Source organism: Typopeltis vanoorti, chromosome 6 (assembly GCF_054136105.1).
Source record: "Typopeltis vanoorti isolate ZY-2024b chromosome 6, IOZ_Tvanoo_1.0, whole genome shotgun sequence".
In the NCBI taxonomy this organism is placed as follows: domain Eukaryota; kingdom Metazoa; phylum Arthropoda; class Arachnida; order Uropygi; family Thelyphonidae; genus Typopeltis; species Typopeltis vanoorti.
The window spans coordinates 4,621,870-4,635,233 of record NC_143554.1 but is presented as its reverse complement, the minus strand read 5'-3'; the positions used below and the strand labels follow the sequence as shown (position 1 = coordinate 4,635,233).

Here is a 13,364-nt window from a genome sequence, read left to right as displayed (position 1 = left end):
TCATTTGCAGCCCACAACACTTGCAAAACAATCCCTAACAGGGCTGAGTCTGATTATGACAGGACTAAGTACAGTAAACTTTGCAACTGGGCCAATGGCAGAGAGACCTTCTGGTTCCCTAGCAAGACTGTTGAGTGCAATTTTTATCCATGAGCTTTCACTTCTTTATTACAATAATACCTAAAGATAAGGCTGATATGCTGGAATTACTCTTCTCATTCAACTCCTATGGCCACAGAAGGCATGCAGTGCATGCCTCCTGTGATCTTTGGTGAGAAAGACATTAAGCAGAATCTTGAACTACCTGGATACCAAAAAGGATACTGTTCCTGATGGAATTCTGTGCTAAAGAGATGCTTCTGAGCCAACACTTGTTCTTTATCAATTATATATATTATATTATATTCAGCTAGCATGCACCTTATAGCAAGCAGCAAACCTATATACAGTCAAGTCCAAAAAAGGGAGACAATTTTCTGCCATTAAGCTATCGATTTGCTCTCACCTCACTGTTGTTTAAACTAATGGAGAAGTTAATCAAAAGTCAACTTCTTAGACATCTGGAGAACTGTCAACTAATGACTGACCACCACCAATATGCATTTTACCAATAAAGAGCGAGTAAATTTTCTCACCTACATCCTTCACACATGCCACAGAAAGGTTTGAAGAAACCTGTGCTGTTGCATTTGACACCAAGAGCTTATCAGCAAACTGCCTTCTCAGATTGTTTTTCTCAGTTTGCATCTGGATTATCAGTTTTCTCCCAAGTCACTGACTAAGTGTAATAATTAAAAGCATTCTCTGTTCAGATTTTCCTATTAATGCAGATGTTCTTCAGGTCTCTATTATTTCACTCACCTTCTACCTCAAATATGTAAATGACCTTCTCTTCCTGACTTCAAACACTATTCACAATTCTTCTACTGACAGTACTTTCCACTCATTCTGCTCATACAACAAACTTTGTAGTATTCAAAGATCTCAAGCTTCGAGATCATCTATAATGAGCACTCTAAATGCTGATCACATATACCTCCAATTGGCTGAACCACTGAGAGTGGACAACCTTCCCATGAAGTACTCCCCAAGGATCACAACCTCCAGCTCACCAACAGGAATATCCACAGACCCTAGCTCACATGTTGCACTGCATTTATTTGCCATAGGCCTTGCAGCCTCTCATACATGGGAGTGATATAAAAATTTCCATCATTTCTACAACTATTTGTCTTAAAGTGAAAATCTGATTCTGTTAACTCTCACCAAGTTCCTCTTCCATAACTTTTCTTAATCTCGTCTCAAGTTTGCTTGCATAAATCTTACCAACAACAGTCAGCAGGAAAATTCACAGTAAGTTTTATTTCCTTTTTTTTAAATACAAGGGTATTATGAGCTCTACTCAACTCAACTCAACCAGAATTTGGCTTTCTGAATTATGCACTGGCCATTCAAAAAAATTTTATATCTCCATATTTGGGCATTTCCAGTCAAATATCATCTCTTCTCTAGCTTCCTTTCCACATTTCAATTTCCTTATTGCCTTTTCTTCCTGAAATAATGACATGTACTCCTGATTGCATTTCTCTTGAATATTTTCTAGTATCATTTAATATCATTTAATAATCTTTTGAAGTATCCTAATATCCAAAATACATTCTTATCTTTAGTTTCTATGCTATCTTTGTTATCTCTAAAATTCCATTTCATTACTCTTTCTTCCATTTTGGACTTTTTTCAATAACCTTCAGAATATTCTACTATCTTCTGTATGCTTCCAAACATTTTACTGTGATTTTTGTTTACTTACATTTACACATAGTTCTCTTACATTTTACACTGTATTCTCTCAGAGCATATGCTAACTTACTTGAAAGGAACTTTCAACATGACTTTTTTTTTTTTTTTTTTTGAAGCATGCCTCTTTAGCTTCTTGGGTACAATTCTGGCTAAAGAATTGTACCCTGGCTGAAGAAATCAATTGACAATGATTTCTTCAGCCAGAATATCAGAGTTTCTACTGAATTTTGAAGGTTTAGTTCTTGTTTGTTTGTTTTTTTAACTTTTTTTTCTTCGATAATATTTGTATATTTAAGCATGGTTCACCTCAGAAAAACTGCTGAACATCGATTCTTTTCAAAACTTTCTATGCATATTTTTCTTTTCAATATTTAAAAAAAATTTTTTTTGATGTTCATCAAGCTTATAATTCAAAATTAACCAATATTAAAAAAATCTTCAAAATGCATTCCTTAAATATACCCCAGTAGAGAAAACAGCATTAATTCCTAAAATATTTATGTAACATGCTTACCTGGTGTGTCAAAAACATTCATTAAAAAAGACTTTCCTTTTAGATCTTGAAGAACAAGTGTGACTGGTGTTGCCTTTATGCTAACTCCTCTCTAAGTAAGAAACACATTAAACATTAAGAAAAGTTCTAAAGTGTTGAATCATTTCATATTCATTATTTTTGAATTTTCTTAAAGATCCATCTTTCTTTAATAGTAAAAAAAATTAAAGAAAAATAATATTGCAGTTGATTAAAATTAAGTGAAATGCTTTACCAGTACAGCAATGGAAATTGTAGCCAACTCAGCTTTTCATGTAAAGAAACAATTTGTACTTCAAATTAATTAAAGTATGTACACACACACGCACGTGCTCGCAAAACATTCTTCTACTATTACTCTATTATTTGAAATATGATTTAACAAACTATTCCAATATAGATTAATTTTCTAGATTTTGTCAAATCTATGCCCTGCAATTATAAATAGATGCATACTGAACCAACTTCATTGCCTCCTCTTTCATTCCATCTACTTTTTTCCTTTGGAACAATCTCCCCCTCTGTCTTCCCCAAAGATTACAACCTTCGGCTTCAAGCAAAATGTGAACAGACTCCTTCTATTTCTCTTGCCCACACATGGCACTAATGTGTTATAGATCTTGTGACTTTCCATGTGTGGATTAGATATTAAAAATTATTAATCAAGTGAGATGCACAGAGTTATGCTGTATATAGTGAGAAATATTTTCTCACTTTGTATGCATTTTTGATATATTTTCTTACAGGTGTGAGTATGGGGTGCTCCTTCTACTCAACTTTTATAATGATTAGCTGCTGAAATATTTTCTTATAGGTGTGCTCCTTCTACTCAATTTTTATAATGATTGACTACTAAAAACCAAATGTTCTGACTACTAAAAAGCAAATGTTCTGAATAGTTGTTTAGAATTGCAGAAATGACACAAAGGCTGTGAGGTGAAGTCATTTGTGTCACTTCTATCAAAGGAATGTATTCTCTGGTTTGTTTTTTTGGTGGGAAGAGAGCTGTTTTTGTCCACTTCTGCAATATCTTCTGAATTTCAACTCTTCTTTCACTATTATTCTATCCCAAATTCCTAGCCTTCCTTGTGAATTTCTTGCAATTTAGTTCTATCTATGTAATATACAATTTGCAATCTTTTCATTCCAAAGTACATAACCTTACACTTTGCCATACTGAACTAGCAAAGCATTACATATTGTCCAAACAGACAATCAATAAGTCATCCTCCACCCTCTTATTCATGTTACTTGCTTCATATTCATCTCCATTTGTTCCAATAATAGGATTCCATTCTGCATTCTGTCATGTACCTTTGCAAAGTCTAGCAATATCATGATGTAGCTATTTCCCTTATTCAACTCAACTGTCACTTTACTGTAGAAAGTGAGTAAATTATCAAGAGAATGTAAAACCTCCCTGCCTTTCAAAACCATTGTCTCTGATACAGTAGGGGCCCATAAAACCATTCCTGAATTCTACTCTTAACCACCACCTCTTCAGATGCCAAGTAGTTTATAATTGAATACCTGTCTTTGTTTGAGCCTTCTTTATGTAATGGAACTAACTTGTCCTCTCTTTCTACTTGCTTGAGATGTTTCCAGTGCTGAGACAAATTAAATAGCCTGGTTTCAATCTGCCATCCGTTTTGTATAAGATATGGATCAATATCCCTTCCAGCATCATTAATATATGACTGTATTTTATATTCTGCACAGTTCATAATCTATCTCAATTCTATCACATCACTCACAGCATTATCTCCCCCTGGATGATTAGTAATTCGAACATTTCTTCTGTTTCTGCAACTCCATTACCATTATTCTTCCATAATCATTCTTTATTTGACTCACTAATGGTAATAATACTCTTTCAGATTTCCTTTATCCCTTAACTAATTCCCTCTGATAATGTGATTTTGCCTTGGTCACCATACTGGTCATATTTTTTGCCTATGCTATGAACTGCACATAAGCTTGCTGATAACATTTCTTTTTATATTCTCTCCATGAAATTTTCTTTTTCCAGCTCCTGCATAATCATGTTACTCATCCATTTACTCCAATCAATATCTTCCTGACCATATATATACAGGAGCTGGAAAAATAAAATTTCATGGAGAGAATACAAAAAGTATAACCTTCAGCTGTTCATGCAAATTGTGAACACCACTCCATTTTCTATGCACTACTACCATCTTTCCTTTCCAGTGTTTTATAGTGTGACATTACTCCAAGCTGCTTTCTAATTTTGTTACTTTAATCAGCTGTGTATTTCCACACACACACACACACACACACACACACACACACACACACACACACACACACACACACACACACACACACACACACACAATCTTCTTAACTGAAAATCCACATGCTTAGCCACCTTCCCCTTAGCCACCTTAGCCACATGCTTAGCCACCTTCCAGATCAAGTCTATACATCAGTTCCACAGTGAGAGCCCAACTTTTAACTTATAAACAAATCCTCTAATACTTACCAAAATCCAGCAATCTGACTTTACTCACCCTGTACTCTGAACAAACTTGCAATGTATATCATCAACATTTCCATCTGCATATCCTTTGCCTACAGTACAACCAACTAGATCTTTGTCCTGTTAACTTTAATTACACATCAAATAGCTTGAATGTGCCACCACCATCAATTCTGCCTTTCTGCTAAACTTCTACTCTAGAGAGTTGATATAATCAGGTATACCCTCCTTACATTCCATTTATTTTCCCTGCAAATAAAATATTTCTCACACTTCATCGCAGTAACAACTAATACTTATAATTTTTGGTCAAGCCAATATAACCAATGATAAAAAATTCTTCAACCAAGCTTGTTCTGCATGCTTCTTGCTGCATTAGTATATGAAATATGATATCCCTTTGCAACTGCAGGTCTTCTCACATCTTTTAATGTCTGTCCATTCAGATTTCAGACTTGAGAAACTGCAATCAGCACTCTAATCTTACTCATTCTCACATTTGCCTTACTCAAGTAGTAAACCTACACACACACACTAACAGCCTTAGTTTCTTTGATATGGCAAGTTAATTATCTCACTGAACAAAACTTTCTCAGACATCAAACTCCAAATCCACTCAAGTACAATCCATTAGTCATAATGTACAAGACTCTTTGTCCATCAAATTAAAGCGTTACATTTAAAAAACTGCACTATTAAGAGATGTACCTTTCTTTTCTATCACCTTTCCTTTCTCTTCTTCTGGTAACTCTTTCATACTCTTCTTACATTCCACTTGTTTCACCTTGTAAATAATTCATTCATTCATTCCAGCTAAAAGTATTATCCCTTTCATCTTCCCACTTTGCATTATAACAGCAGTACTGACATCTTTAATCTTCACAGCTGAAAAAAAAAAAAAAATGATCCATACTTCTGATAATGGAATGGCCATACAATGTTGTCTCCTTATGCTCTGCCTTCCTTTGTACTTTCATAATGTTATCAGATTTCAACATGATATCAGAAATGGAAATTAACATCTCCAATTCTGATATCATGTTTAATACCACTTTCCTTCATAATGTGATCCATATAGATAATGAATAACAGAGGGGATAATGTACATCCTTGTCTCACACCAGATTTAACATTAAACCATCTTCCTGTACTTCCTTCAATTCTAACTGCTGACTTACAACTCAAATAAAGACTAAGTATTGCTTGATATAATGTACCATTGACACCATATAACTGTAACGTATTGAATAGCTTCTCTCTTGTCACATGACTTTTGTCACACCAGATCGACAAAACTTAAATACAGATCTTTGTTATATTCCCATGTTTTCTCAACTATTTGACGCAAAGTGAAGATCTGATCTTGACAGCCTCTATTTGGCCTGAATCCAGCTTGTTCTTCACCAAGCTTTTCTTCCACAATTCTTCTCAACCGTTTCTCAAGTATACTTGCATAGATATTGCCAGGAACACTCAGTAGGGAAATACCTCCATAATTCTCACATTCAGTTTTATTTCCCTTTTTATATATGGGTACTATTAGAGCTCTACTCCAATCATCAGGAATTTGTCCCTCTGTCCAGGCTTTCTGAACGATGCAGTGCAGCCACTGTAACACTTTTATACCACCATACTTCAGCATTTCTGGTTGAATATCATCTACTCCTGCTGCCTTTCCCCATTTCAAGCCTTTGATGGATTTTTCTACTTCAAGTATGGATATGTATTCCTGACTGTATGTCTGTTGGATGTTTTTTACCACTGTGCTATCACTGCTTGTTTCATTTAGTAATTTTTTGAAGTAATTACTCCATACTTCAAGGATATCTTTTTCACCTTTTTTTAATGTCACCTTTAACATCATTTAACTCCTTTTACAGCACTCTTTCCTCCATTTCTAAGCTTCTTCAACAACCTCCAGAATATCTTGCCACCTTCTTGATATTTATTTTCTATATTCTTACCAAAGTCCTCCCATGACTTTTCTTCAGCCAGTTTTACACAGAGTTTAGCTTTCTTACATTTGTCTCTGTATTCTCTAAGAGCACAAGCTGACTTATTTGCCAGAAACTTTTGATATGCTTTCTTCTTTTCCTTCGCTGCCTCTTTAACTTCCTGTGTGTGTTCTGATTTTTCTATCCTTTCAGACAACTCACCACATGCCTCTCTGGCTGAATCAATCAGGGTTTTCTTCAAGACTTGCCACTGAATCTCCACGGTTTGGTTCCTGTTCTCAAACTCTTTCATTTTTTCTTCGTTAATCTTTGTGTATTTTAGTCTACAGTTCACATTAGAGAGCTGATCAAGTTTTATTCGCTTTAAAACTTTCTTACATGTTATTCTTTTCAATATGAAATTAATTTTATCCTGCTCAAGACTAAATAGTGATCGCTCAATTTCAAATCCTTTGTACATTCTGGGGTCCTGCACCAGGGAGAAAACATCACTATCAACAATAACATAGTCAATGAGACTTTTCTTATTCCTTGCCTCTTCTCTCCATGTGAATTTGCGCACATTTTTATGTTGGAACAGGGTGTTAGCAATAACCAGTCCATGTCCTGAGCAGAAATCCAACAGGTATTTGCCATTATTATTTGTTTTGCTCTTTTCTCCAAATTTTCCCCAAACATTTTTGTATGTCTGACAATCATTTCCTGCTTTGCTATTTAGATCCCAACAAGGACCAACTTTTCTTTTTTCATTGTGTCAGTTGTTTTGCCTAAAGCATCAAAAAAATTCCTCCACTTCTACCTTAGTAGAACCTTCTGTGGGACCATAGGCACAAATAAGTCTCATTGTTTAGTTCCCCATTCTGATATTTGCCAACATCACTCTACTTGAGACGGCCTGCCATTCAAGAAGATTAGCCTCGTATTTAGTGTTGAATACTATGGTTACTCCTTGTTTTTCTTGATTGTCATTGCCTGAATATAACATTTTGTATTTATTGCTCAGTGTTTGTCTTTTTTGTTTCAGTGACCCCTATTATGTCGATCTGGTACTTATCTAATTCCTCAGCTAGCTCCATTTCTTTGCCATTCAGGCTTCTTATGTTGATAGTACCAATCTTTAACTCTGGTGATGTTGAGTTGGAGTGTGTTTTCAGATTTCGGTTTGAAATTTTGCCAAAGCATACTAAATTAAATTTTATAAGCTTTTTAAAAATAAATAAATAAATAAGCTATTTTAAAATTTATATAAAAATGTAATGTTTTTTTTTATGTTCAAAACTTGTTTATAAAATTTAATTTGCAATTTTTAAAATGTAATTAATTAAGCTTCAATCGAGTATTCAGCACTTCCGCCAAATTGCAAAATGAAGAAATATATAAAAAAAAATAGACCTTGAAATCATCCTGAGAGATATCTGCTGCAGGAGGAAGAAAGATGCAGCAAACAGTTATAAGAGTTATGACTGACAGTTAGATTCCAGCTGCCTCTACGTTGATATTAAGTGGGACTTGCTGGAATGGGGTGTGGTTGCCCACTAGGATGGCAACTCCTCAGCGTCCTGTCCTGGCATTATGAAATATAACTATGATTTGTAAGGACAGGAGATGGTCCTACCCACCAAGGATTTGTCATTCTTGGGGACAACTATGCCCCATTCCAGCAAGTCCCACTTAATATCAACGCAGAGGCAGCTACCATCTAACTCTCAGTCAGAACACTTTCATAACTGTTTGCTAAATCATAGTTACATTTCATAATACCAGATCATCAGTGGGCTTCAGGTATGTTTTTCTACAGGCAGAGGTATTCTGGTTTATACTTCCACAAGAGAGTCTTGATGTTTTGTTGGAATCAACAATTCCATTCTAAAAATGTTTTCATTATCTCTTTTTGGTGGCATCATCTGGCTTCCTATGTTGAGAGGTTTTGTTTTGCAGTCTGGCATTGTTTTCTTTTTTTGAGAATTGTGGATGGCCAGTTTTCACTTCCTCTCCCAGAAAAATATCCAAGACTTAGTCAAATTCAATTCCCTCTAGGCCACTAGTTATATTAATTGATTTACCTTCCTGAGGGAGAGCAGAGATATCCTCTTTCCAACAGGAAGTACTGTTTTACCAAGTTCCCCCCCCCCCCCATTTTAAATCATATAAGTTTAACTGGAAATGATTTTAAATACAATTTCAAGGCAATTTCTAAAAATACAGTAAACAGACTATAAGGCAGAAAAGCAACATACATTCCAATTTTCTTTTAATACACAAGAAAGGAAGAAAAAACAAAAATCTTACCTCTTGTTCTGTGTATAATGTGTCTGTATACCTAAGCTAAAAAACAAAAATGTATCTAATTTAATTAAAATTCAAATTAAAAAATACATATGCATTAATTATGAACTGATCTCAAGACAAAATTATAAGTTCATCATTTTGTGTCATATAATCCCATTATCTACAGAGATTTAATTATGAGCAAATTTTGACACATTTGAAATTCTCCCTTGATCACTTTAAAGATTTAGAAAAATCAGTGAAGAAAAAACACTTTCAAAGAATAAGCTGACTTCAGGCATGGTAATGGCTGGTATGACTAAATTTTTACTTTAAGAAAAATGCAACAATCTTATAGTTTTATGTATTGAAATCACATAAAACTATACTCAAGATATATGATTATCAGGAAGTTGAATTAAGTTAATTAGTGAGTAACAAACATTAAGGATTTCCTATTCTCCCTTCACACACACAAAATGAAAGAATAGAATTTCACATGAATTAAACACTGAAAACTGAAAGAACCATAGATTCCATTTCACTATGATTTTGGTAATACACAAATCAATGCAGTAATGTGCTAACAGGATACATAATGATGTATTGCTAAAATATAAGTTTTTGTTTACAATGTATGAATATCTTGGTGAAATCTTTTGCTATGTTTATCATTTGCATTCTTTCAGATTATGAAAAGGAATCTAAATAAGAAAGAAGAGAGGAAACGTATTATGCATGATGCAGCAATCAAGATTTTGAACATGCACATGTAAATTTTCAATCAATTTTCCACAGTTCACTGTGGGAAACCTAGAAGACCAAAAGATGCAATTTGTTATCAATCAAGATTTGTTATAGTGAATTTGAAAATTTCTTACCTATTTGGTTCTTCAGAATAAATATCAACATAAGGGCATGTGGAATTTCTAATTATGAAGTGATAAGAAATGATTGAGGAGCCTCTGTAGTTCAGATGAGCGCTTTGGATGGAAAGAAGAATTGAGTTCGAATCCTGTCTATGATGTGTGGAACCTTTATTAGGTGTTTTCAATCAAAGGTAAGTTAGCCAGTCTCACACAAGAGGTGGAGGGTTTTTTTTCCTTCTAGAAACCTGGATTTTGCATCCCTCAAAACAAGCAAACTGGCTCTATGAATACACAGATCTACAGGCATAAATACTTGCTCTTAGGGGATGCAGCAGAGTAGTGGTATGCCAGCTGTATTAATTTGCTGTGACCTTAATCAGGGAACTGTCTATCTGTCCTAAGGGACAGATGGGTTGAAGATGAAAAATATGTAACTACAAAGCCGTTGATTACGAAAAACTCTGAAGTGAGATAGAGTAGTGCCATGGCTTAATAAACTGCGAGGGAAGACATTTTAAGAGCCTTTGTTGGTGGTCTAGATACGGTACAACAGGTATTCAATTTAGTCAGGGAATCTTGCAGATTTGTAGTGGATTTAATTAGATGTATAACATAATCCACATTAAGCAAAGAGCTGACATTAACATCTCCAATTTTGATATCAGGTTTAATACCAGTTTCCTTCATAATGTGATCCATATAGATAATGAATAACAGAGAGGATAATGTACATCCTTGTCTCACACCAGATTTAACATTAAACCATCTTCCTGTACTTCTTTCAATTCTAACTGCTGACTTACAACTCAAATAAAGATTAAGTATTGCTTGATATAATGCCCCATTGATACCATATAACTGTAGCGTATTGAATAGCTTCTCTCTTGGCACCTTGTCATATGCCTTTTCCAGATCGACAAAACTTAAATACAGATCTTTGTTATATTCCCATGCTTTCTCAACTATTTGTCGTAAAGTGAAGATCTGATCCTGACAGCCTCTATTTGGCCTGAATCCAGCTAGTTCTTCACCAAGCTTCTCTTCCACAATCCTTTTAAACCGTTTCTCAAGTATACTTGCATAGATCTTGCCAGGGACACTCAATAGGGAAATACATCTGTAATTCTCACATTCAGTTTTATTTCCCTTTTAATACATGGGTACTGTAAGACTTTTATACCTCCATACTTGAGCATTTATAGTCGAATATCATCTACTCCTGCTGAATTTCCGCATTTCAGGCTTTTTCTACTTCAAGTATGGAGATATATTCCTGACTGCATGCTGGATCAATGTGTTTTACCACTGTCCTGTCATCACTGCTTGTTTCATTTAGAAATTTTTCGAAGTAATTACTATATAATAATTCACGTAAATCTTTTACTCCTGTTTTTGTGTCACCTTTATCATCTCAAATTCCTTTTACAGCACATTTCTGAGCTTCTTCAGCAACTTCCAACTTGATTTTTATTTTCCATATTCTTACCAAAGTCCTCCCATGACTTTTCTTCAGCTAATTTTACACAGAGTTTAGCTTTCTTGCATTTCTCTCTGTATTCTCTAAAAGCACAAGTTGACTTATTTGCCATGAACATTTGATATGCTTTCTTCTTTTCCCTCACTGCCTCTTTAACTTCCTGTGTCTAGCATGGAGTTCTGATTTTTCTATCCATGCAGACAACCTAACCACATGCCTCTCTGGCTGAATCAATCAGGGTTTCTTCAGGGCTTGCCACTGAATCTGTTCTCAAACTCTTTCATTTTCCAATTACTAATTATATGAAGAGCCAAAGGCTTCAATTCGGCGACATGAACTTATTTAAGTTAAGGGATATTTGCATCTCATATTGTTTCTTTGCCGAATAAGAAACTCAAAGAGTTTCATGCCGAATATAGAAACTACATAAAGTTCGGCGATTCCAAGCGTAAAATGGGTCAGGTGTTGCACTATCCAGGTATTTGCTTACGCTTGGAATTGCCGAACTTTATATAGTTTCTATATTCGGCATGAAATTCTTTGAGTTTCTTATTCGGCTAAGAAACAATATGGGATGCAATATCCCTTAACTTAAATAAATCTTTCATTTTCCCTTCAAGTATGTTTGTGTGTTTTAATCTACAGTTCACATCTGAGAGCTGCTCAACTTTTATTTGCTTTAAAACTTTCTTACATGTTATTCTTTTCAATATGAAATTCAATTTTATCCTCATCAAGACTAAATAGTGATCACTTCAAATTTCAAATCCTCTGTACGCTCTGGTGTCCTGCACCGGGGGGAAAACATCACTATCGGACAATAATATAGTCAATGAGACTTCTCTTATGCCTTGCCTCTTCTCTCCATATGAATTTGTGCACATTTTTATGTTGGAACATTGTGTTAGTAATAACCAGTCCGTGTCCTGAGTAGAAATGCAACAGGTATTTGCCATTATTACTAGCGTTGCTCTTTTCTCCAAATTTTCTCAAAATATTTTTGCATGTCTGACAATCATTTCCTACTCTGCTATTTAGATCCCTTTCTCCTTCCTTCATTGTCATTAACTGAATATAACATTTTGTATTTATTGTTCAGAAAGATCTCACTAGTTTTTGCCTTTTTTGTTTCAGTCACCCCTACTATGTTGATCTGGTACTTATCCAATTCCTCAGCTAGCTCCATTTCTTTGCCATTCAGGCCTCTTATGTTGGTGCTGATCTTGAACTCTGGTGATGTTGAGTTGGGGTGGGTTTTAGGATTTGTTCCAGTAACTGATGTTTCACTGTTTGCCCTGGTTCCCTGGTAAAAACAATAGGGGCCTTGTTTAATCAGGCGACGCCCCAGCTGGTATGAAATTCTGTCATGTTGTACCATCATTTGTTATTTTGGTTAAAGCCAATAAAAACACAAGTTGGTTGGCTAAATCCCAAATTGCCAGTCCATCCTTGTTTGTTCAGTATCCAGATAGATACCTAACAGGGTGCACCACAAGAAGGTGAGAATTGGACATTAAGTCAGAAGTCCTGGTCAGTTCTCTGCATTCCTTTAAAGGCTATTTGGAGATCTTCTCTCAGTTATATAGCTTTGACCCTTAAGCACCCCAACTTTGAAGTCATACTTTTTTTAATACACTAGTAATTTTATCTGTGATGTTTATGATATATGATAAAGTGACTACATCTTTATGTAGTGTTTTTATAATCACTGCAATGGATAACTAGAGAAACTTAATGGGAGTATTGCTGTAGGTTTGCTAAAGACATCTACTGAAAAAAAATGATTTCAAACAGCTAAATATACAGACCAAACTTTATATGATGCTTACATTTTTTCCTTCTCGTGGTCTCATATCAGGATGTGTTTGCTCAACTATACAATCTACAAAGGATGTCTGTAAAAGAAAGAGATTTTTATTACTGAAATACAAAATTCATATAAAATCATTTCATGCTTTCA

The 13,364-nt window shown here is 34.8% G+C and overlaps 1 protein-coding gene across 1 annotated transcript in view; it reads right to left on the bottom strand.

The window, feature by feature from the left end:
* Positions 1-13,364, bottom strand: part of LOC150105257 (116 kDa U5 small nuclear ribonucleoprotein component) — a 358,330-nt gene that overhangs the window by 254,223 nt on the left and 90,743 nt on the right. The window contains exons 6-8 of the mRNA XM_090394018.1: positions 13,234-13,299; positions 9,080-9,115; positions 2,315-2,405 (exon numbers count right to left, since the gene is read on the bottom strand). Coding sequence (XP_090250144.1) covers positions 2,315-2,405; positions 9,080-9,115; positions 13,234-13,299 — 193 coding nt within the window. The remainder of the gene's footprint in view (positions 1-2,314; positions 2,406-9,079; positions 9,116-13,233; positions 13,300-13,364) is intronic.